The sequence below is a fragment of the Bombina bombina genome, chromosome 5 (assembly GCF_027579735.1).
Source record: "Bombina bombina isolate aBomBom1 chromosome 5, aBomBom1.pri, whole genome shotgun sequence".
Classification (NCBI taxonomy): Eukaryota; Metazoa; Chordata; class Amphibia; order Anura; family Bombinatoridae; genus Bombina; species Bombina bombina.
In genome coordinates, this window is record NC_069503.1 from 1,149,278,494 (window position 1) to 1,149,305,804 (window position 27,311).

The following is a 27,311-nucleotide window of genomic DNA, read 5'->3' on the forward strand; positions in this document are numbered from 1 at the left end:
TGTATGTCCTTTTCACTAGTAATATTTATGTCCTTTTCATTAGTATTATTTATGTCCTTTTCACTAGTATTATTTATATCCTTTTCATTAGTATTATTTGTCCTTTTCACTAGTAATATTTATGTCCTTTTCATTAGTATTATTTATATCCTTTTCATTAGTATTATTTGTCCTTTTCACTAGTATTATTTATGTCCTTTTCACTAGTATTATTTATATCCTTTTCATTAGTATTATTTGTCCTTTTCACTAGTATTATTTATGTCCTTTTCATTAGTATTATTTATATCCTTTTCATTAGTATTATTTGTCCTTTTCACTAGTAATATTTATATCCTTTTTTACTAGTATTATTTATATCCTTTTCATTAGTATTATTTGTCCTTTTCACTAGTAATATTTATATCCTTTTTTACTAGTAATATTTATGTCCTTTTCACTAGTAATATTTATGTTCTTTTCACTAGTAATATTTATGTCCTTTTCACTAGTATTATTTATGTCCTTTTCACTAGTAATATTTATGTCCTTTTCACTAGTAATATTTATTTCCTTTTCACTAGTATTACTTCGTGCTTTCACTAGGATTATGTTTAAGCTTTTGTCATTGTACCCATAGCTGAATGACAGAATGCAGCTGATGTTTGAGATCCTGGAGAGACTCAAGGATAGGTTGCAGAATTGCTCTTCTGTACGAGGGGAGCCATCTCGTATCCGTGAGCAGCTCAGAGAAAACGCCTTGGTACAGACAGAGCTGGAGAAGGTGGGAATTGCTATTGAAAACATCCGCAAACAGGGGTCAGATCTTGTATCAAGTAGCTCATCTGGGGACTCCCAGCATCAAGGTAAGATTATACCCGAGGGGTGTTACTTGTTGGTACTCAAGCAGAAACGTACATCACTGCTCCTTCTTGTACCATCTCTTGTTCCCATTATTATGTCCTCTGCTGCATGTGATTTTACCTTTCTATTATATCCATCAGTGCTACAACAACAAACTGGGCAGCTACTGACAGAGTGGCAGTGCCTCACTAGCCTGGCAGAAGAACACAGCCATTGGCTCGCTGGCCTCCTCACCTTAGCTGAGAGGTTCTGGAATGGACTTTCGGATCTGGCTGTTACCCTTAATGACACTCAGCACATGGTACTGGACATTGAGCAGCCAGGTGCTGACCCAGATTCCATTAGAACTCGGCTTGATGCTATGCAGGTGAGCACAGTGAGCCATAGAGTAGTAAATAATGTAGCATAACAGCACAATGTTACACAATGACTATGTAGTTAGTTGATCAGCACAAACAGCAGCAGTGACAGTCACTCACCAGGTACATTGTGCCTTACAAACAAGCCACATGTACTAAATAACTATAACACTTCAAGTGATTGTAAATGTATTTACTGCCTAGAGTATAAAATTATTATTAAAAGAAAAACCCTTTAATTGATTACATTTTTTTAAACGCTTCATTTGTAAAATAATTACCATTTAGAGATGGTAAACATTGCGCCATTCCTACATCCGCATCTCATACTTTATTTAGCTAAACGATGATGAATCCGGCCTCATACAATAATCGTGTGCCCCATGAGCTGGGCGCCAAGTGGGGCACGCAACGATTGGATGAAGCCGGATTCATGGGGACAGAGGAATGGTGCGATATTTACCATCTCTAAATGGTAATTATTTTACAAATGAAGCGTCCTAAAAAAAATTAATCAATGAAAGTGCCTCTGATTTTAATAATAATTTTATATACTAGGCAGTAAATACTTAAAGTTTACAATCACTTGAAGTTAGGATGATTGTTTTTGTATCCATTTGTGCACTTAGTTTATGAATGATGGTACCTGGTGTATACTGAGTGTGAGATATATGGTACTTGGTACTTAGATGGACTTTGGATTATACTGAGGTTTAGTGTGAGAAAAATAATACTTGGCGTATACTGAGTATGACAGGGTCAAGTTGAGCAGGAACGCATGGGAACGGAGTTCCTGCACTATTTTTGCAGGAGGAACTAAGTTCCCTCTGGACAAAGAACAAAAACACTTCAGTAGACACTGCTGCTGCTGGTAGGAGGAGCTGGAGCATAGTTTGGTTAGAGGGATAGTGAGATCCTCTAGTAATGGGCAGTAACACTTCCTACAATACACTAAATGTAAATCTCTCATTGGTCCTGCGGTGTGATCACTATGGTACCTTAGGTGGGTGAAACTCTGTGACAGAGAAGGATTTTTAAGACCAAAGGCAACCATGTAACCCTTCATTGGATTTAATTTGCTTTCATTAACCAAAGTGTATAGATTATATACATATAAATACAGTATGTGTGTTTATATATATATATATATATATATATATATGTATATATATATATATATATATATATATATATATATATATAAAATAATAATTGTAGGGCTTGACCCCTAATTCATGATCATTCCTGGAGATTGGGTGATAACAGCAAGTGAGGGCAGCTTTCACCTCATTGTCAATGTGCCAAGTTACATGTTAATTGTATGATGGGTCATATTGCAGCTTTAGCACTCCTGGAACTGATGAGCAGTTGTCACATTATCTATTTAAATGCAAACAACACAAATGAATCATTAATCATGTGGATAGCATTGTTTAGCTGTGTATACATATTTTTCTATAATGCATTTTGCTCAGACAATGTGCCTAGCCTGAAGATCTTCTCAGCAGGTCAGTACTCAGGAAGAAATATAGTCTACTTACAGACATGGACAATGTTGAGTATGGATGGTTTCTTGTATCTCACAATGCTGCCTTTAGCTCTCCACATGCTACTTTCCGTTAGTTTGGGATTTATAATTTATGATGTGTGTCTTATCGGACCCTGTCCTCATATAACAGGCGGTGAGGGAGGACATAGACAACCTGCAGAACGATCTGGACACACTGGGCACTATCGGGGTAGAACTAATGGCATCATGTGGAGACATAGACAAGCCCAATGTTACCAAGAGCCTGGATGAGGTAAGTGTCAGAAGTTCACCTTCAGCGGCAGGTATTCCAAACCAAACTTTATCATCAAGTAGTTCTACTGCTGCAGACACACTTTATTTGGTATAATTTGATTACATATTTATATTTGTATTTTCATATAAACTAATCCTGTGCATGACTTGAAATAAAATATTGCATTGTGTAGAAACATGAAGATTCATCTGCTAAGTTAAATGAACTTGCTCAGGGTTAAAAGATTATTGCGCCCCATCATAAGCGCAGGGCATCACTAACACCTGCTGATTGTGGGTAAACAAAAATCAAGTAGTGATGGTGGTAATGTAAATCCTACCACTGTTACTGAATAACTACTACTACTACTACTGAATCCCTCCCGTTTACTGTCATCAGCAATAAAAATAAACTTGTATATAAGGCTCATATAAAGCTCAGCCATAGCTATTTAAAGACCCCTTTCTCCTGAACTGTGGTTGCTCATATTTAGGCCTAGATTACAAGTAAAGTTCAAAATGTTAGCACTATGGTGCACGAGCGCTTCCATTTTTACTCTCATATTACCAGTTGAATGCAAAATATTATCTCTCAAGCAAAAGCCTAGGGGATTGCTTGCATCTAGATGTTGGATATGTTGGTGATATACTCACCCTGGACTGAATAATTTCTTCAGGCCAAGACAGGTTAAAAAGAATATGTTTATTGATTACACACTGCAGTATGGAGAGAAACAATACAAAGTGTTCTCTGAGGGGGTCAGTCCCCTTCCCAGGTATTTATACATTCCACATCTAGGCTATTTACAGTTTATGATTAGCTAGCTAAACAATGCAAGGGTTTTAACAAATATGGTTACAACATAAGTAAATAACACTTCTACACATCAGAATTGTGTTTGACAATACATAAAAAAAAAACAAAGGTCAGTGATGAACTAGATACATTCCCAATGTTTACAATGAGTTGTGTACATACATTCATATATTTGGCATATCAAGATAACCAGGATTTAAGTATTTACTGATACTAGCTGGAATGCAAGAACTTAAACAAGGATAGAAAAAGATTAGATTGAGAAAAAAATAAACAGACACACTCAGAAATAGCTACGTTTTATAGCCCTCATTAACCAGAGTGGCCGCTCCTGACTAATAATGCCCACATACAAATTAACCCATTCAGACCTCACAAGGCACTGCAAAAAACAGAGACAGATATTGTTTATTATTTTCAACAGATATTACAGTTGTGCTTTATGGAGGAGCCCTGAAAAAATCATGTTGGCTATCACTCAATCGCTAAACCAAAGGTGCGATAAGACAAAGGTCAAATAGGGGAGTTCTTCACTAACATTTAAATTAGGGTTGCACCGATACCATTTTTTTAAGACCGAGTACAAGTACCGATAATTTTTTAAAAATACTCGCCGATACCAATTACCGATACTTTTTTAATGTCATGTGACAGTGTCCCAAGCACAATACAGACTAATGATTTAAGATAGCTTCTTTATAATTATGAAGAACTGAAACTCAAAATATATTATGAAATAATAAAATAAAATTTGCTTGTTGTTACAAAGTTGTAAAACCTCGAAGAAATTTCACAGAACACGTTTATAAATAAAAATATTACATTAAAATATATTCATAATAACAACAATAAATAACAAATATAATATCACAACCAACCAAAAGTGCAATGCAGTAAAAAATATACCAGTGCACTGTTTAAACATGGGGAACAACACTACGGGCTAGATTACATTTGACTGGTAAGCTTTACCAATGCTCATTGCATGTGCAACTCCATTAAAGTCTATTGCGTTGGAAATGTGAACAGAGCATTGGTAAAGCTTACATATCAAATGTAATCTAAATCTAGTCCTATTATTGTAAGATGTGTGTTCATAGGATTTAACTTAACTTTTTTCTATGAACACTCTTCCTGCAATTATATAAGCTAAGGATGTTCCTCAGAGTACAGTATGTTTTGAGCATAATTGTGCAAGAGAAGAACTAGCAGTATAACAGGCAATCTAGCAATTATAATATTTTTTGAAAAATTAGTAGCAAGTTCTTTTTAAGGAACAGAAGCATCTCTGTATGTTCAGCTATACCTCTGTTTCTGCTATCAGTAATGTTGTTTAATGCTAAGCTGAAAAAGTCTCACTTTCAGCACTACTGCATGGGGCAGAAATATAATTTTGGGCCATTTTAGCCAGAGCTGGAAATCTCAGTTTATTAACTACCCAGTACTTCAGGGGTTTGTCTGAACAAGGTACAGTGATCTCTCTTACAATAATACAATACAACAGCAATTTGTATTGGAAGAACAGAAGTGAACCATTTTTAGTTGAGTCTCCACTACAGCTTAAAATGAAATGGGAACATGCAGTTTGAAAAATCTCCACAAGATAGAGTATGGGTAGGAAGTGCAGGTATCGGTTTAAGTATCGGTGCATTTGCATGAGTACAAGTACTCATGCAAATACTTGGTATCGGTACCGATACCGATACTAGTATCGGTATCGGTGCAACCCTAATTTAAATTATGCTTGCTTATATATATGTGTGTGTGTACAAAACACTTCTCTCCAACAGTGGCCCAGATTACAAGTGGAGCACTATTGCTCATGGGACCACACTAAGATTAGCGGAAAAATATGGTATTGCCATTACCAGAGACTGGCTGCAGAATTTCCAATAGCATGCCACTTCGCTAGAATAGCACATACAATATCCCTGTTAAGTGCTGATCATATTTGGTTTGTTCAAGCCTGCACTAGTAAAGATTGCCATGAAGGACCCTGTATAATTGAACATTGGATAAAGATGAATGGTGCTGAACGTATGACTGCCTGAGGGATACAGATTATTGGTGCTGAACGTATGACTACCTGAGGGATACAGATGATTGGTGCTGAATGTATGACTACCTGAGGGATACAGATGATTGGTGCTGAACGTATGACTACCTGAGGGATATAGATGATTGGTGCTAAACATGTGACTACCTGAGAGATACAGATGATTGGTGCTGAACGTATGACTGCCTGAGAGATACAGATGATTGGTAATGAACGTATGACTGTCTGAGGGATACAGATGATTGGTGCTAAACATATGACTACCTGAGGGATACAGATGATTGGTGCTGAACGTATGACTACCTGAGAGATACAGATGATTGGTGCTGAACGTATGACTACCTGAGGGATACAGATGATAGGTGCTAAACATATAACTACCTGAGGGATACAGAGGATCGGTGCTGAACGTATGACCATATGAGGGATACAGATGATTGTTGCTGAACTTATGACTAGCTGAGGCATACAGATGATCAGTGATGAACGTATGACTACTTGAGGGATACAGATGATTGGTAATGAATGTATGACTACCTGAGGGATAGAGATGATTGGTGCTGAACATATGACTAGCTGAGGGATACAGATGATTGGTACTAAATATATGATTACCTGAGGGATACAGATGATTGGTAATGAATGTATGACTACCTGAGGGATACAGATAATTGGTGCTGAACGTATGACTACCTGAGGGATACAGATAATTGGTGATTGCTGAACGTATGACTAGCTGAGGGATACAGATGATTAGTGCTGAACGTATGACTACCTGAGAGATACAGATGATTGGTGACTGCTGAACATATGACTACCTGAGGGATACGGATGATTGGTAATGAACGTATGACTACCTGAGGGATAAAGATGAATGGTGCTGAACGTATGACTACCTGAGGGATACAGATGATTGGTGCTAAACATGTGACTACCTGAGGGATACAGATGATTAGCGCTGAACGTATAACTAACTGAGGGATACAGATGATCGGTGCTGAACGTATGACCACCTGAGGTATACAGATGATTAGCGCTGAACGTATGACTACCTGAGGGATACAGATGATTAGCGCTGAACGTATGACTACCTGAGGGATACAGATGATTGGTGACTGCTGAACATATGACTACCTGAGGGATACGGATGATTGGTAATGAACGTATGACTACCTGAAGGATACAGATGAATGGTGCTGAACGTATGACTACCTGAGGGATACAGATGATTGGTGCTAAACATGTGACTACCTGAGGGATACAGATGATTAGCGCTGAACGTATAACTAACTGAGGGATACAGATGATCGGTGCTGAACGTATGACCACCTGAGGGATACAGATGATTAGCGCTGAACGTATGACTACCTGAGGGATACAGATGATTAGCGCTGAACGTATGACTACCTGAGGGATACAGATGATTGGTGCTGAATGTATGACTACCTGAGAGATACAGATGCTTGGTGCTGAATGTATGACTGCCTGAGGGATACAGTTTATTGGTGCTGAACGTATGACTACTTGAGAGATATGGATGATTGGTGCTGAATGTATGACTGTCTGACGGATACAGATGATTGGTGCAGAACATATGACTGCCTGAAAGATACAGATGATTGGTAATGAACATATGACTACCTGAGGGATACAGATGATTGCCCTGAACGTATGACTCCCTGAGAGATACAGATGATTGGTGCTGAACGTATGACCTCCTTAGGGATACAGATGATTGTTGCTGAACGTATAACTTCCTGAGGGATACAGATGTTTGGTGCTGAACGTATGACTACCTGAGGGATACAGATGATTGGTGCTGAACGTATGACTGTCTGAGGGATACAGATGATCGGTGCTGAATTTATGACTACCTGAGGGATACAGATGATCGGTGCTTAACGTATGACTACCTAAGGGATATAGATGATTGGTGCTGAACTTATGACTACCTGAGGGATACAGATGATTGGTGCTGAATGTATGACTACCTGAGGGATACAGATGATTGGTGCTGAACGCATGACTACCTGAGGGATATAGATGATCGGTGCTGAACGTTTCACTAGCTGAGGTATACAGATGATTGGTGCTGAACTTATGACTACCTGAGGGATACAGATGATTGGTGCTGAAGCTATGACTACCTGAGAGATACAGTTGATTGGTGTTGAACGTATGACTGCCTGAGGGATACAGATGATCGGTGATGAACGTATGACTACCTGAGGGATACAGATGATTATTGACTGCTGAATGTATGACTACCTGAGGGATACAGATGATTATTGACTGCTGAATGTATGACTGTCTGACGGATACAGATGATTGGTGCAGAACATTTGACTGCCTGAAAGATACAGATGATTGGTAATGAACGTATGACTGCCTGAGGGATACAGATGATTGGTGCTGAACGTATGACTACCTGAGGGATACAGATGATTGGCCCTGAATGTATAACTACCTGAGGGATACAGATGATTGGTGCTGAACGTATGACTACCTGAGGGATACAGATGATTGGCCCTGAATGTATAACTACCTGAGGGATACAGATGTTTGGTGCTGAATGTATGACTACCTGAGGGATACAGATGATCGGTGCTGAACTTATGACTACCTGAGGGATACAGATGATCGGTGCTTAACATATGACTGCCTGAAAGATACAGATGATTGGTGCTGAATGTATGACTGCCTGAGGGATACAGATGATTGGTGCTGAACGTATGACTACCTGAGGGATACAGATGATTGGCCCTGAATGTATGACTGTCTGAGAGATACAGATGATTGGTGCTGAACGTATGACCTCCTTAGGGATACAGATGATTGTTGCCGAACGTATAACTACCTGAGGGATACAGATGTTTGGTGCTGAACGTATGACTACCTGAAGAATACAGATGATTGGTGCTGAATGTATGACTGTCTGACGTATACAGATGATTGATGCAAAACATATGACTGCCTAAAAGATACAGATGATTGGTAATGAACGTATGACTGCCTGAGGGATACAGATGATTGGTGCTGAACGTATGACTACCTGAGGGATACAGATGATTGGCCCTGAATGTATGACTGCCTGAGAGATACAGATGATTGGTGCTGAACGTATGACTACCTTAGGTATACAGATGATTGTTGCTGAACGTATAACTACCTGAGGGATACAGATCTTTGGAGCTGAACGTATGACTACCTGAAGAATACAGATGATTGGTGCTGAACTTATGACTATCTGAGGGATACAGATGATCGGTGCTTAACGTATGACTACATGAGAGATACAGTTGATTGGTGTTAAACGTATGACTGCCTGAGGGATACAGATGATCGGTGATGAACGTATGACTACCTGAGGGATACAGTTGATTATTGACTGCTGAATGTATGACTACCTGAGGGGTACAGATGATTGGTACAAAGAGAAACATAGAGATAAATATATATATATACATACACATCTAAATAAATATATATATATATATATATATATCAGTGACGTGCGGTGAGGTCAGAGGCTGGTGAGGCAATGGCTATGATACGCGCAGGAAACACACACACACACACACACATATATATATATATATATATATATATATATATATATATTTCATGTAATTAGCAAGAGTCCATGAGCTAGTGACGTATGGGATATACATTCCTACCAGGAGGGGCAAAGTTTCCCAAACCTCAAAATGCCTATAAATACACCCCTCACCACACCCACAATTCAGTTTTACAAACTTTGCCTCCGATGGAGGTGGTGAAGTAAGTTTGTGCTAGATTCTACGTTGATATGCGCTCCGCAGCAAGTTGGAGCCCGGTTTTCCTCTCAGCGTGCAGTGAATGTCAGAGGGATGTGAGGAGAGTATTGCCTATTTGAATGCAGTGATCTCCTTCTAAGGGGTCTATTTCATAGGTTCTCTGTTATCGGTCGTAGAGATTCATCTCTTACCTCCCTTTTCAGATTGACGATATACTCTTATATATACCATTACCTCTGCTGATTCTCGTTTCAGTACTGGTTTGGCTATCTGCTATATGTAGATGAGTGTCCTGGGGTAAGTAAGTCTTATTTTCTGTGACACTCCTAGCTATGGTTGGGCACTTTGTTTATAAAGTTCTAAATATATGTATTCAAACATTTATTTGCCTTGACTCAGAATGTTCAACTTTCCTTATTTTCAGACAGTCAGTTTCATATTTGGGATAATGCATTTTAATTTAACATTTTTCTTACCTTAAAATTTGACTTTTTCCCTGTGGGCTGTTAGGCTCGCGGGGGCTGAAAATGCTTCATTTTATTGCGTCATTCTTGGCGCTGACTTTTTTGGCGCAAAAATTCTATTTCCGTTTCCGGCGTCATACGTGTCGTCGGAAGTTGCGTCATTTTTTGACGTTATTTTGCGCCAAAAATGTTGGCGTTCCGGATGTGGCGTCATTTTTGGCGCCAAAAAGCATTTAGGCGCCAAATAATGTGGGCGTCTTATTTGGCGCGAAAAAATATGGGCGTCACTTTTGTCTCCACATTATTTAAGTCTCATTTTTTATTGCTTCTGGTTGCTAGAAGCTTGTTCTTTGGCATTTTTTCCCATTCCTGAAACTGTCATTTAAGGAATTTGATCAATTTTGCTTTATATATATGTTGTTTTTTCTCTTACATATTGCAAGATGTCTCACGTTGCATCTGAGTCAGAAGATACTACAGGAAAATCGCTGTCAAGTGCTGAATCTACCAAAGCTAAGTGTATCTGCTGTCTTTATTTTATCCCTCCCTCTCTAGTGACTCTTGTGTGGAAAGATCCACATCTTGGGTAGTCATTATCCCATACGTCACTAGCTCATGGACTCTTGCTAATTACATGAAAGAAAACATAATTTATGTAAGAACTTACCTGATAAATTCATTTCTTTCATATTAGCAAGAGTCCATGAGGCCCGCCCTTTTTTTGTGGTGGTTATGATTTTGTATAAAGCACAATTATTCCAGTTCCTTATTTTATATGCTTTCGCACTTTTTTATCACCCCACTTCTTGGCTATTCGTTAAACTGAATTGTGGGTGTGGTGAGGGGTGTATTTATAGGCATTTTGAGGTTTGGGAAACTTTGCCCCTCCTGGTAGGAATGTATATCCCATACGTCACTAGCTCATGGACTCTTGCTAATATGAAAGAAATGAATTTATCAGGTAAGTTCTTACATAAATTATGTTATATATAGTAAAAGTAGAATGCACTCCAGACGTATAATGGCAACAACCCAGGGTGTAGCAAACTACATATAAATAAATATATATATATATATATATATATATATACAACTTTAACAGGTAAGTCCAGCACCTTTCTTAATGCTATTTTTCAGCATTTTTTTCAGCAACCTTTTTTCAGATTATAGCAGTGCACGACCACTGAGTAGGGTCTGCCAGCCCACATTTATGGATATGGTAAAGCAAAATAGCGTCAGCACTTCTTCATACAAAATTCCACTTTATTGAGGTTTCAGACAAAGATAAAAACAGCGACGTTTCGAGTCAACACAGACCCTTAGACTAAGGGTCTGTGTTGACTCGAAACGTCGCTGTTTTTATCTTTGTCTGAAACCTCAATAAAGTGGAATTTTGTATGAAGAAGTGCTGATGCTATTTTGCTTTACCATATATATATATATATATATATATATATATACACACACACACTCACACTCACTGTATCAAGCTCAGCACACCCAAAATGATACACAGAAGGCAAGCTCAGGTCAAATAAGCTTCAAAAGCCTTTAATGTGAAAACAAATTAAACAGGCTCATAGCCAAATGTTTCAGCTCTAACACAAGTTTTCTTCAAGTGGAGGCCACACAGTCTGTTTCCTTTGGTTTCACATTAAAGGCGTTTAAAGATTATTTGACCTGAGCTTGTCTGTTGTGTATCATTTTGGGTGTGCTGAGCCTCGATACAGTGAGTCTGGGTACTTGTACACTTTGAGCAGAGCAGCAGGTAGTTGTTGATGCTGTTGTGTGCCACTCCTTATGGACTATATTATATATATATATATACTTATATATACAGAGTGAGTCCAGCATTTCCTTGCAAGCTCTCAGCTAAAATGAAAAGCAAAACTGGAAGAGTTAGTTACTGTATCTGGCCAAATGGGACAAGCCCAGGTACCACAACAAGGCCTCTCCCAAAACTTGGGTCCCTAATACAGCCATACAATGCAAGTTCTCAATCAAACAAACTGGGAACAAGTCAAGGGTTCACAGAATTATGTAATCACCCTAGACATAAACAAAACATTGAAGGGGACTGCACTCTCAGACTGGACTGGGTAAATATCCAATGACCCTGTAACATCCATAGCACTGGGTGCTCAATAGCACTCACAGGTATCTATACTGTCCCCAGAGTCTCAAGCAGTTAACCCCAGGCAAGTCTGGGTGCAAGGCCAAGAGGGAAAATTACAAAACAAATTAATACAACATACAGAGGGAGTCTAGCACTCTCTTGCATGCTCTCAGCTAAGATTAAAAGCAAAACTGGAAGAGTTAGTTACCGCATATGGACAAATGGGACAACCCCAGGTACCACGTCAAGGTATCTCCCAAAACCTGGGTACCTAACACAGCCACACAATGCAAGCTCTCAATCAAACAAACTGGGAACAAGTCAAGGGTTCACAGACTAATGTGGGGTTAACTGCCTTGGACTCTGGGGACAGTATAGCTACATGTGAGTGCTATTGAGCACCCAGGGCTGTGCATGTTGCAGGGTGATAGGATGTGTACCCAGTCCAGTCTGAGAGTGCAGTTCCCTTCCCTGTTTTATATTATATATATATATATATATATATATATATATATATATATATATATATATATATATATATATATATATATATATATATATATTGTGCAATTTATATTAAACCAAACCAAATAAACTGCTGTATTTTGTTATAGACACTTTTACTTAATTTTTTAGCAGTCAGAAACCATATCAATATGTATTTTATTAAAGTGAAAGTGTTAAACTTAACAAAATTAAGTAGCTTTCCTGTATGTCATTTGAGAATTTTATTTTTAGCAAAGTAAACTAAATATTATGCTTTTACCCCAAGATAAATGGTATTCTCACACACACACAATATATAATTTATCTTGGGGTAAAAGCATAATAATCAGTTTACTTTGCTAAAAAAATACATTTCTCAAATGACATACAGGAAAGCTACTTAATTTTGTTTAGTTTAACACTTTCACTTTAATAAAATACATACTGATATGGTTTCTGACTGCTAAAAAATAAATAAAAGTGTCTATAACAAAATACAGCAGTTTATTTGGTTTAGTTTAAAATAAATTTCACTTTACATTAATTTGTGCAGTTTATCAATATTTACTTCATTGTTAGTTCAATGTATTTTTTTTTCAAAACTTTTGTGTCATCCTTTATGTCACCCTCTGTGCAAATACAGACTCAAAAGGGTGTTGTATATTTTACAAGTATGCTAAATTTATTTTTGACCATGGTACAGTGTCAGACTGTTTCACACAAACTATAATCATTAATATGAGGCATGTTCTGATTGAATTAAAGTCATTAGAAGAAAAGCCTTAGTTTCTAAAGCCCCTCAGCAGCATTTAGTTACCATACACATAGCAAAACCAGTAACAAGACCTCACATCCCCTCTGCTGTCAGATAACAGGCAATAAATCATGGTTTTCACTGGGGTACTACAGATAACTGTGTCAGAGAGTCGGCATGCTATACTCCATTACAGATAGCAGCAGATAAAGGGAACAAACAAAACATAGGAAACCACACAAAGGGGTTAAAAAATAAAGATTTGAGATTAGGAAAACAGACCAGGAACTGTATTGGAAGAGACAAAGCATTATGCTGATTAATAACACAGCTACAACTGACCTGTAACGCAGTAACTCTCAGTCTAATGATCAGAGGCAGTAAAAGCAGCTACACCAGCTTCCTTGACTTCCTGTGCCTGTACTGCTCAGACTTTATCACGGACCTGGGAGGTTTCCCACTTAGTTTACTGTGTGAAAGCGTGCAGCTAAAATATTTAATATTGAGATGAGCAGACTGGAAGCACAGGGAGAATGTTTTTGAGAACTGCAGCCCATAAAACATCTAGTGCAACTTTTATTGCTACACTGGTGAATTTAACTGTGCAATTCACTACAATGTGCGGCACAGCTTATTTTATAGCAAATGGAGAAATTAAGCACTGCAATAGGAATTGAGACTGCATTTCTGTCTGCTTGCCCTCATGCTGTTTAAAAAAATACATTCCTGTTTGTACTGTATTTTTTAAACAGCACGAAGGCAAGCAGCTAGAAGTACAATCTCATTTCCTATTGCAGTGCTTGATTTCTCCATTTGCATAAGCTGTGCCACACATTGTATTGAATTGCACAGTTAAATTCACTAATTTGGGACAGAGAAACAGATAACTTCAGTAGTTTAGTTCACTCCATCCTACTCTGCACGCAGTCCATTCACAGTTTCTGATTCCTCCTCAGAGTCCTCACTTACCCACATGAAGTGCTCAGCTTGAATGTCTAACTCCGGACCTCTGTCTGTTGGCTCTTTCCCACCAGACCCGCCCAAACTACTATGAAAAAATTGATAGTGGGCAACACTGGGCACTAATTGGTTGTGCTGCTCCTGCAGAGGCTGCTTACAAACATAGCCTCTTGAGCATATGGGCCACGCAACTTAAGCCTGAAACGCCACTGGGTGGCAGTCTCTAGAGTGGCTCAGTTGCTCAATGCTCTAACACATATCCATATTGCGCAATGGAAGGGAAGCTGAACGGTTCACAGCCTCTCCTTTGCGCAATATGGATATGTATGGAAATGGAATATTGTCTTCTCATCAAAATAGTTAAGTGTACTGTTTTGCCATGGTGGCGGTGGCTGCGGCATTGGGTGGGGGGGGGGGGTAGGGGGTGTACCTTGGAAACCAAAATAAATTTTAATAAAAAAAATTTAATTTTTTTAAAAAATTTTTTTATTTAAAAAACTGTAATTACACACATAGGACAGGTGAGGCGCTGCCTCACCTGCCTCCTATGACTGCACGTCACTGATATATATATATATATATATATATATACACACATACATACAAAATGAGTAAGGTGCACTCTCACAAACAGTCCTTATATGCCAGGGTGCTTGAATAGGGGTATGATACAGCAAGCAAAAGATAGCACTTTCTGGGCTTAATTGAAAACAAAGTAGTTTATTTAGTGACGTTTCTTGGAATGCTCCCCTTCATCAGACCAGTGTTACATACAGTGTGTCAAACATTTATACCTTCCCATAAGACCCTTCCCTACACTGCGTTACAATAATATCCTTTTGCTAACTGCATCATTATGACCTATATGTTGATATCTAACACAGGGGATCTTTAGAGATTATGTAGTTACAGTTGTTGATTCATATTGATATATATATACTGCTTTACTATGCATCTATCTATAATGCAACATTAAGATGCGTTCTGCTGTGACTCTCTGTGTAGTCCATGATGCCGGCTTTATTATTATATATACGGATAGTGTGTATCCTTTAATTGTTTGCCACTTTATTTAAATGTTTTTAATTGTATGTTCCACTATTGCCATGGACTGGTTGCCTAGGCAACAGTTTTGGCATTTGCACACAGGGGGAGGGTCTTATGGGAAGGTATAAATGTTTGGCACACTGTATGTAACACTGGTCTGATGAAGGAGAGCATTCTCCGAAACGTCACTAAATAAACTATATATATATGTTGCGGGTAAAGTCAGATATTGGGTAGTCCTTGGATTATCCCAGTAAAACGGACATTACATAAATTCCCTCAGAGTGCGGAGTCACCGCATCAAACATATATAGCATTCACTGTAATTCCCCCATCTTCACTATCTTTTTTTCAAGGGGGCGCCTTCCTTGAACCCCCCAGGCAGAGGCAAAAGAAATTGTGTAGATGGGGGAATTACAGTACATCAGGCTTTAAACACAGCCGCTTAGGTAATGTCAGTTTTACCTGGGTAATCCTAGGATTACTCTGATTTTTTACTGTACCTGTAACATATATATATATATTTCATGCCAGGTTAGCGCACTTGAGACAATGTGATTTGGTTTGCGCGCGAGTACGAGTGTTAGGTTTTTTTTTCTACTTTTCGTGCTCCATTGAATTCTATGGGAAAATAAGTGGTTGCAATATTCTAACTTTGGCGTTTTGTGTGCATCGGGATAGCGCCCAAGTTAAAAACGGTTTATTTTCAGTTTGTAATACGCGCAGTGTCTGAAGTGTGCAAAAAGCTTACTTCTAGTGGAGTTAGAGCGGGAGCGATAATTAGCACTCCACTCGTAACCTAGCACTAAATAAGCAGTTTTCATTGACTGTTGTTGCACTATGAGTAGGAATAACACAGAAGAGGAATCAGAGGCGCCCGAGCTGAATTGAAGGTTTTCACTCTGCAAACTCTTATGCCATTAATGGTGGCAATATATTTTTAGCGCATTATTTGTGGCGGCTGCTGTATAAATTCACTGGCCATTTGTAACACAGATTTATTTTAGTGAAGAAATTTCTTTATGATGACTGTTTCCCTCTTTGAGCTATGATCTCCCATTCTCCGCAGCTCTACACCACATGGAACAACCTGAGCAAGATGTGGACGGAGAGGTACAGCCGCCTGGAAGAGCAGCTGAAGGCCACACTGCATCACCAAGAGACGACAAAGGTAACACACGGGGACATCACACTTACGGCTATAGTGACAGGTGGCCCAGCAGAGGGAGCAGCAGTTAGAGGACATTTATATATAAAGGAGCACTATCTAAAATAAATATGAACATCAGTTAAGGGAAAACTTGTAATTTTAGTTACAGGATAAGTCTGGTTACAAGTGATGTGTGAGGGAAGCTGATTGGTTAATAAAGAAAACCCCAGAGGTTTATGGTGAACAGTCACACACCTCACAGTCTTAGAGACAAGAATGTTTTGTTTTTTTACCACAGGTACATGCTTTCTGTAAAAGAGAAAAAACATGCCCTTTAGGTGTATAGAACAAAAAAAGAATTTATTGCCCCTTTAACTCAAAAAATCAGTTATATAATATAGAATCAGCAATGTCTTAGTAGGCTAAGACATGACTAAGGCCCTATTGCAAGCCTGGAACGTTGTTTGTTTGTTCCTTTAGACCCAGTTGAAAAATAATGGTCTTTTATAAAAAAATGGAGGCATTTTTAGTAGAGGACGGAGGACTGCTTGTTTTAATAATGTTGGGAAGGTCCCTGTCTGTGAAGAGCACTGAATAACATTGGTGCAGGCCGGTGCAATGAGGTCCATGCATCCTATTAAAAGACGTGTTGGGCCAGGATCCAGATTGCAGGTTGTTGCACACAGCTTTTTTATTGTTTGTATGATGTTTTCATCAATGTAATTAAAGCTTGTCCAGTTTGATGAGAATTGTTTGAGCGTCTTCTAAATCCTGTGAGTTTTAGTTGATGATGATGATATGTTAGAACGGAGGGCAGACACTTTGATGGGAAAGAAGACAGCAAATCTCTCACATTTTGAAAAAGCTGGTCTGGTCTATTTTTTTGCTTGAGAGAGGAAATCTGCCTTTTTCGGTGTGATTCCTTTTTGGTAAGCATTTGTCTGTTCTACCAGTTCAAGTTTATTTTCCACTGTTTGGGATTTCCTCCATCTCTTTTCAAGAACAAACCTTATCTATTTTTATGTCTCTACTGTCAAACCATGGAGCTTTATGACAAGTAGTAAAGGGTTGCGTATTGAGGCAGTAGAGTCCAGGGAATTCTTCACATTTATATTATAGTGTTCTACCAGAGAGTTGAAATCATCACAGCTGTTTAACATATGGATAAAATCAAGATTAGACATGAGTATCTGAGAGGTTACACCCTTTAGTGGTCAAAAACTAGGAGCAGGGGTGTATGAGTAACTAGTCATAGAGATGATAATAGAAGGGTGGTCTGGACACGTGACAGGGTTTATTATTAGGTTTGGGACTTTTATTTCAGTGGCAAATACAAGTTCTAGTATGTGACCACTCTTGTGGGTAACAGAAGTAACAGCTTGAGAGAAACCCAGTGCATGCATAATAAAAAGTAGGTCTTGTCCAAATTGTGAAGACTGATCAACCCATGCATTGAAATAAGTATAAGCCATCTGTAGTGTTCTAAAGCTAATTCAGATACCAGCTCTATGAATTCATGTAAAATTTGCTTTCCATCTCTAGGCGGTTTATAGATCAGGAGACTTTTACGTCCCATGCCTGTTGCATTCCTGGCAGCCACACATCCAAATGATTTTGGTTGTCCAAATTAAATGGGTCTTGGCCCTTTAAGTCATCAATCTCCGGCCCTTTACCTTTTAAAACCAACTCTTAACATCCCCCAGAACATAATAGTTTCCTTAAACCTTTTAACAATAAAGACACCAGACTTGTTTCTTGGTATAAAATTGGCTGCAGCTCTTTTATTAAATATATAAATAAAACTTTTAAATATTTAAATAACCTTATAAATAAGTGCAAATAACATCATGTAAAACACAACAACTTTTGTAAACATAGGAGCAAGCGGTGCTAGTTCAAAATTCCTCACAATATAGCAGTCAATTATCTGGACACAATCTTACTAAGGATTCAGTCCGTTAGCCTTCTTAAAAACCTGACTCTAAGAGACCCACTTGTCCCTTGAGAATTGTAGCCAAGTATTCCACCCATGGGAATACAAATTTACTCAACACCTTCCAATTGGCCATACCCGCTGTCCTCCAACAAACTAGCACCCCCGCCAACGACTGGCCTGATACCAATCAGCCTATTCCTGCCACCATAGGTAGTGCACAAAGCCTCCTTAAAATCAAGGATGAAGAGCTGCAGGCTGAAATCATTCAGATCCACCCCATAATGGAGATAAAAATCCCTACGACCCACCTCCTCCAAGTCAGGATGATGAACCACCGATCCCCCAAGTCTCCGCACAAAAGATCCCACCAACTTATTCACTTTCCTCCAGCTCTTATCAAGTTTAACAGGATCCCAAGCTGCCCTCCATACCATGCATGGAACAATATCCAAACAAATAATCCTCAATAAAGGATAGAGCTCTGATAATCTTCCCAAGTCTCTCTTAATCATCCTAACCAGTTCCCTCTGAGGCATAAAAGCCAAGTCATTACCCCCAACGTGAACAACTAAAACATCCAGGTGCGGATACCACCTACAATAATCAACCACCATCAACTGCAATCGGTCCCAACGGAGACCACATACCCTAAACCACCTCACATCCCATTCAGATCTAGGAAAACCCAACTGTAGGCCATCCACCTTCTGCGCCACTGCACCGCTGCCCTCCGGGCCCAATAAATGAATAAATGACCAAAAAGCCACATCCTTTTAAAACCTAAAATACAAAGAAAACAAAAGAAACATAACAAAAACTTCACATCTCCAAATCAGGGTGAACATACAGACGATAACGTTGAGACCCCCAACTGCCAATGTTTTTAACCACACTTTCACTCAGACCAATTGCCGATGCCTCAGTAGCAGCACCAATCCTAAAGGAATGGGAACCGAAATCCCGTGATGACAAACCCAACTGCACCAAAGCTCTGGATAAAACAGCCCGAAATTGAAACTGGGACAGCGACCTACTGTCCTGATGAATCAATAAAGAACCCGGGACTTACGGCCGATGTCGCAAAAATTTACCCAAACATACCCAAGGGCAAACTTCCAAAGCACTAGGAAACAGCACTGCCTTTTCCAACCTGATCGGTTTTACTCCTCCTCAGGAAAAGCTCAACTCGAGACTCAGACATAACAATGTCTGCCAACCCCAAACCCCCAGAAGACCATCTATTCTTACTAATCAATTCTGAAATACAAAACGCACCGAAGAAGGCCAGAACAAAAGCCAACCAAAAAAGACACACCTCAAAATCAGATGAACAAATATCCAGCAAAACCCTCACCAACAATGCAAAAGTAATGGGCCTTCTGTGATCAGAAACTCAACCCCTTTTTTTCATACCCTTCAGAACCTGACGAAAACAAAAATTCTTAGTAACATCACTCAATCCCAACAACTTAAAATGGAAAGCCAAGGCCGCCAACCGTTTTTCCATCCCAGAAGAGGAAACTCTACCACACTTCTAACTCCACATCCATTCCAGCAAACAGTCAGTGATACCATCAGACCACTTCCAAAATTCCACACTCAGACAACCAAACTTCCCACTTTCGCCAAACTCTAGCATAAGACTCCCAAGTAACTGGAGCCAAGGAATCCTTCACCATTCCAGCCTATCCTCCGTTCCAAGCATCCACAGGTAGGCTGGACACTGACATCCGACCAAGTCGCCCGAGGTGACAGCTCTCAAAACCTCTGCCACTGAAAACGAGATAAGGCATAAGGCATCAGGAAAATGTTTTGCTCAACAAACACATTCAACTGTAAGCACTTGACTACCAACAATCTCAACAGTCTCAGCACAGGCAACGAGGAAGAAGATAAGTGTTCAGCGTGGAAACTACCCCCATATTGTCAGTATAGAGAACCACAGATTTATTCACCAAAGCCTCCTCCCACACAAACAAAGCCACCACAATCGGAAATAATTCCAGAAAAACCAAGTTTAAAATCAGGTAACAATCATGCCATGAATCTGCACACCAATGCCCCTGAAAATAGGCCCCAAAACCATATCCACTCGCAGCATCAGTTACCAACCCCAACTTTTCATTAGAAAGCTTAACTTCCTGTATCAAAGCCGACCCGTTAAATTTAAAAAGTAATTGTTTCCACAACCTCAAGTCATCTTTCAGTTCCCGGGACAACCTCATGAAATGGTGCGGCCATTGAACCCTGGCCGTAGCCAAAGACAGCCGTTGGCAAAAACTCTCCCAATCAGTATAATTCGGCAAGCAAAGTTCAACTTGCCCAATAGAGACTGAAGATCCCTCAAAGTCACTTTCTTGGATCCCAAAGCCCAATCAATAAACAAAACCAAATCCTCAATTTTTTTGGGAGGCAGCGTACATTCCATGTGCACAGGATCTATGGTGATACCAAAAAAACAGAGGGTCGTCACCGGTCCTTCAGATTTTTCATGAGCAATGGGCACCCCAAATTCTCCACCTGATAACAAGCATCTCGCAAAATCTGACACACCTCAAACAGAGGCCGGGCCAACAAACAAAAAGTCGTCAAGATAATGTATGACAGACTTGAAGCCAGATTGAATGCAAATAACCCATTCAAGAAACGGATGGAACAACCCATGGGTAAACTAAGGTCCACAAAATAGGAACCCTCAACACAGCAACCAAGTAGATGATGCGAGGAAGGGTGAACAGGCAAAAAGCGAAAAGCAGCCTCAATATCGATTTTAGCCATCAATGCAGAATGAACAGCATCCCTGACCAAATGAACAGCTTGATTGAAAGATGCATATTTAACCGAGGCCAATTTGTCTGGAATGCCATCATTGACTGATTCACCTTTTGGAAAAGATAAGTTAAGGATCAAACAAAATTTTCCTTGTTCCCTTTTAGGAATCACACCCAACGGGGAAATCCGCACATCAACAAGAGGTGGTTCTTAAAAGGGGCTTGACATGTGACTCAATTCAACCCCCTTCCCAATTTTTCCTCTCACCACCTCAGGCCATTGCCTAGCCGATATTAAATTACCCCTAAAACTCTGCTGTCTCCCTTAAAAAGGAATAACAAATCCAAATTGGAAACCATGGAGTAACAACATGGCCTTCTCCCTACATCCCTTCCTCTTAGTGCAGCGGATGAGCTACGTCTCCAGCACGCTTACCCTTATCGGCATTACCCCCCTTTTCAAATGAATCAGGGCCTTCTCCAGGCTTACCTCTCCGGAAGCACTTGAAATAGGAGTGGGATCCACCGCTTTCCAAACATTCGTGTAAAAATTTGCACAACGCTCCCCACTTAGAGATCTTCTCATTAAATGCAAAACAGTAGCCTTCTTTACCTGCAGTCGATGGCCCTCCCGAAGATTGACTGCCGACCACCACCATAAAGGGCTGAGCAGCTCTCAGAGGATTCATTCTCTTCAACCATAACCCCATGTCCGTATCGTCCAACTTCATATCAGGCTTCACAGACAAGCGTTGTCTAAACTGCTCGTCATAAGTCCACCAAGCCATTCCCCTATATGCTGATATTTCATTGAGATAGCAGAACATTGCAGTGCCCTATTCAGGAAACTTTCCAGACATGACACTTGCATAAATGACAAACGCCTAAAACCAGTTGGTGAACGTCTTAGGCAACTTTCTATAATGCTTCTTCCGCTCTTCCTCCTCCTTCTTAATTGTATCCTTCTTGGAATCCTCAGGGATTTCAAAGGACTGATCAAGGGGCAGAAGAGAAAATAACTCAATAAATTCCCTTTTGAAAATCTTTTCCCTAACATCCGCCATCAAATGCATTCCCAAGGGTCCAATAGAACAAAGGCAAGACTGCGACAACGCTGTGCCAGCCACCTTAAGTTCCGAACCTCCAAGTTGCCTTACTACTTCTACTATCCACCAACATGGCCCCAGGACAACGGGTATTGCCAGACCCACCCAATGCATCCGTGCTCGCTGAAACCTGCCCTGAAGCCTCTTTTGTCAACAACCCCCCTGACACAGGTGTAACCGGAGGAACCCACACCTTCGCCACTGGGGGGAGAGAGGACTCACTCAAACTCTCCTGTTTTGCCAGTAATTCCTGCAAACCAGCCAACAACATTCCCAACACAGGCTCACTGCCAGACACTCCACCACACCCCAAGACAGATTTCCCACCCCCAACATTCCCAGCAAGTATCTCACCTGTTCGGGTGTCTCCCTCCTGACGAACAACACCGACAACACTCTCCACCATTTCCCTGGCTGGAGCCCGCTTCTGCGTTGCTCCCTGACCACTCCCTCTCCACCAGATGTCCCGGCAGCATCACCCCTAGCTGTTTCCCTTGACTGAGGCAGCTGCCGTACAAAAAAAAAGACACTTGGGACCATATTCCACGTCTCCCCCTACTCAGGTTTGCACCCCCAACCGTAGAACCTCCTTTTCCTCTCTTAGGGGCTGTCACACCACTACCAACATACCCTTCAACCACAGGCCTAGGCTGCCTACGTGATTTCCCTTTTCCCGCCCCCAAGTGTCCCCCAGGCCTATGCGGCCGTCTATCACCTGACCTGACACCCCTAGTAGTGGCCGTATTGACATGACCACCACTGGGAACAGGCCCTCTGCTACCATTTCTAGCCATACCCACCTGCTGCATATGACCAAAAGAACCAGGACCCCTAGCCAAAAAGACTCCGTCATCAGGGTCTATACGAATAGACTCCGTCCAAGAACCATGGAAACCCAAGAAATCCAGCTCCAGGCTGTCACCAACATCTTGCTGCTCATAAGAAAAGCCAGGCTGCACACCAGACCATACATGCGAATTCTCCACCTCTGAAAAAGACACATAATCACATGAAAAATGCTCACCACCACCCCCAGCCCAGAAAGAAGGACCACCCGCAAAACTCACGCCCTTGCGCAGAAAAGAAGCCCACTTGGTCCTCTCTGATGACCAAGACTGGAACCGCTCTTCTTCTGGATCTTCGCCCGCCCTGCTGACTCCAGACTGAGCTGCACAGGAGGCCTAGATATCCTGGAAGATGATGCTCCAGGAACCAGATCCTGCACACCCAGGATAGACTGCAAATGCTCCTCCAGCCAGGTAGGTCCTTTACTCTCCTCCCGGATACGGCCTAACAGCTCCTCCAAGGAAGCAATTACTAAGACCTGAGCAGGAAAAGTATGCAAACAGGAGAAGATGCTGATTCAGAAATATTTTAGACTGAAATGCGACTTTTCCCGCTCAGTCCCTTATGTAGTAATGCCTTACTTGAGCTCCACTCACTTTTCCTTTTTTCACCCAACATGGGTCAAAGGCCCCTTCCAGCTATAGCTGCTCTCACCTCTAGGGGCCCACTGAGGTTTAAGTTTGTTTGAAAACAGATTAATATACCTCTTCCATGTCTGTTCTACCTTGGGCAGTGGATTGTTGAATAATTTGATAGTACTGCTGTTTTTGGATTTTGGCCTGCATTTCCATCAAGCCAAGTTTCTGTGATGCACCCTAGGTCTGCTGATTTAATAAGGTCATATATAATGACAGTTTTATTTTTTATAGATGTTGCATTACAGAGTACAGTCTTAAAGCAGTAATACAGGTGTTGAGAGTTTTTATTCTTTGTAATTAGTGTTGAATCTTCTTTGATGGGGGTTTGACTGAACGTTAACATGTTCACTTTTGCATTAGGAACCACACCTAAATGGTCTTTTTTTTGTTGTAGTCTGAGGTGTAGGACTTTGTTGGTCCACCTCTGCATCCTCTACGTGTTTTTTTCAATATGCCAAGATCCTTTAAAGTGGATATTTGTGACGGTGTAATATTCTGAATTGTACTTGGTTTGCACAGTGCACACAAGATACCAGTGGTGTAGGAATACATTTTGTGTGAAAATGTTAGCTAGAATGAGGTGAGGAGTCATTAAGTTCCTGAGATCCAGTCTGACAAAGCCACAGGACAACTGTTTAGTGAAATGGTCTGTTGAATGATGACAGATTTCTTTACCAAACAAAGTAGGATAGTTACATGATTTGTAAAGCTGGATATAAATTAGTTTACCAGAGATTAATCATATGTTTTGGATTTGCTTCCATCTGCTGGTAAGTTGTAGTGCACTGGTATCATTACAGTACCTTGTATTATTTTTGTAGTCCCTCTGCTGTAGGGGTTGTAGTTTCTATTATAGTAAGATATATCCAATAGTATCCAATGAAGTATCGTCTGTTCACTATAGGGTTGTGTTGGGTAGGTCAACTGTGTATGCCAGCTGTATCTCAAGATAGCAATTTCTTTGCTTTGGAAGAGATGTGTGGTGAACGGTCAGATTAAAAAATACTTGAAGTGGAATTTTGGTTTCTTTTGCAGGATACCCTATTATTTTAAGCTATTTACTAGAGAAGTCCAGGAACAGTGAAAGGATGAGGCAGCCATCTTGGGCACACTCAGTACTTCTCATGGGAGCACCCAGTAGCATAAGAACTGTATTTCAAGTGTCAGTATTGTTTGCAGTTTAAATATTGTATATAGTGTAAGTACTGTATATATTGTGTGTCAGTATTGTATGCAGTGTTAGTATTGTATATAGTGTAAGTACTGTATATAGAGTATCTGTATTGCATATAGTGTCAGATGGCAGGCTCAGCATCTCACAATAGAGTCAGTACTGCAGTATTAACATTTACTCTACAAATATATAATAATAATAATATTCCACTCTCGCCACAGAAACTCCTGGGCTGGCTGCTGTCTGCAGAGTCACGGCTGTCTGAAAAGTTTCTAGTTGGGGGAGACTTGGACATGGTGAGGAGTCAACTAGCAGATTTAAAGGTGAGAGGCTACCTGGGGTACTTCTGGAATAGCTGATAGTTAGTTTTTATACACACTATACAGTACATGATGACTTATACCGTGCACAGAGATACAGTATATGATGACTTATACCGTGCACAGCTATACAGTATATGATGACTTACACCGTGCACAACTATACAGTATATGATGACTTACACCAGGCACAGCTATACAGTTTATGATGACGTACACCAGGCACAGATATACAGTATATAATGACTTACACCGTGCACAGCTATAAAGTATATGATGACTTACACCGTGCACAGCTATACAGTATATGATGACTTACACCATGCACAGCTATATAGTACATGATGACTTATACCGTGCACAGCTATACAGTATATGATGACTTACACCGTGCACAGCTATACAGTATATGATGACTTACACCATGCACAGCTATACAGTATATGATGACTTACACCGTGCACAGCTATAAAGTATATGATGACTTACACCGTGCACAGCTATACAGTATATAATGACTTACACCAGGCACAGCTATACAGTATATAATGACTTACACCGTGCACAGCTATAAAGTATATGATGACTTACACCGTGCACAGCTATACAGTATATGATGACTTACACCATGCACAGCTATACAGTACATGATGACTTATACCGTGCACAGCTATACAGTATATGATGACTTACACCGTGCACAGCTATACAGTATATGATGACTTACACCATGCACAGCTATACAGTATATGATGACTTACACCATGCACAGCTATACAGTATAAAATGACTTACACCATGCACAGCTATACAGTATATAATGACTTACACCATGCACAGCTATACAGTATATAATGACTTACACCATGCACAGCTATACAGTATATGATGACTTACATCATGCACAGCTATACAGTATATGATGACTTACACCAGGCACAGCTATACAGTATATGATGACTTACACCATGCACAGCTATACAGTATATGATGACTTACACCGTGCACAGCTATACAGTATATGATGACTTACACCGTGCACAGCTATACAGTACATGATGACTTACACCAGGCACAGCTATACAGTATATGATGACTTACATCATGCACAGCTATACAGTACATGATGACTTACACCAGGCACAGCTATACAGTATATGATGACTTACACCATGCACAGCTATACAGTATATGATGACTTACACCATGCACAGCTATACAGTATATGATGACTTACACCATGCACAGCTATACAGTATATGATGACTTTCTCCTGTATTATTATTATTATTATCGGTTATTTGTAGAGCGCCAACAGATTCCGCAGCACTGTACACAGCTATACAGTATATGATGACTTATACCGTGCACAGCTATACAGTATATGATGACTTACACCGTGCACAACTATACAGTATATGATGACTTACACCAGGCACAGCTATACAGTTTATGATGACGTACACCAGGCACAGATATACAGTATATAATGACTTACACCGTGCACAGCTATAAAGTATATGATGACTTACACCGTGCACAGCTATACAGTATATGATGACTTACACCATGCACAGCTATACAGTACATGATGACTTATACCGTGCACAGCTATACAGTATATGATGACTTACACCGTGCACAGCTATACAGTATATGATGACTTACACCATGCACAGCTATACAGTATATGATGACTTACACCGTGCACAGCTATACAGTATATGATGACTTACACCATGCACAGCTATACAGTACATGATGACTTATACCGTGCACAGCTATACAGTATATGATGACTTACACCGTGCACAGCTATACAGTATATGATGACTTACACCATGCACAGCTATACAGTATATGATGACTTACACCATGCACAGCTATACAGTATAAAATGACTTACACC

At 40.0% G+C, this 27,311-nt stretch overlaps 1 protein-coding gene across 1 annotated transcript in view; it reads left to right on the top strand.

Moving 5' to 3' along the window:
• The first annotated feature begins 2,932 nt into the window (after positions 1 to 2,932).
• The window catches only part of LOC128661759 (microtubule-actin cross-linking factor 1, isoforms 6/7-like), a 253,447-nt gene continuing 229,068 nt past the window's right edge, over positions 2,933 to 27,311 (top strand). The window contains exons 1-3 of the mRNA XM_053715979.1: positions 2,933 to 3,004; positions 16,531 to 16,632; positions 25,304 to 25,405. Coding sequence (XP_053571954.1) covers positions 2,951 to 3,004; positions 16,531 to 16,632; positions 25,304 to 25,405 — 258 coding nt within the window. The 5' untranslated portion in view covers positions 2,933 to 2,950. The remainder of the gene's footprint in view (positions 3,005 to 16,530; positions 16,633 to 25,303; positions 25,406 to 27,311) is intronic.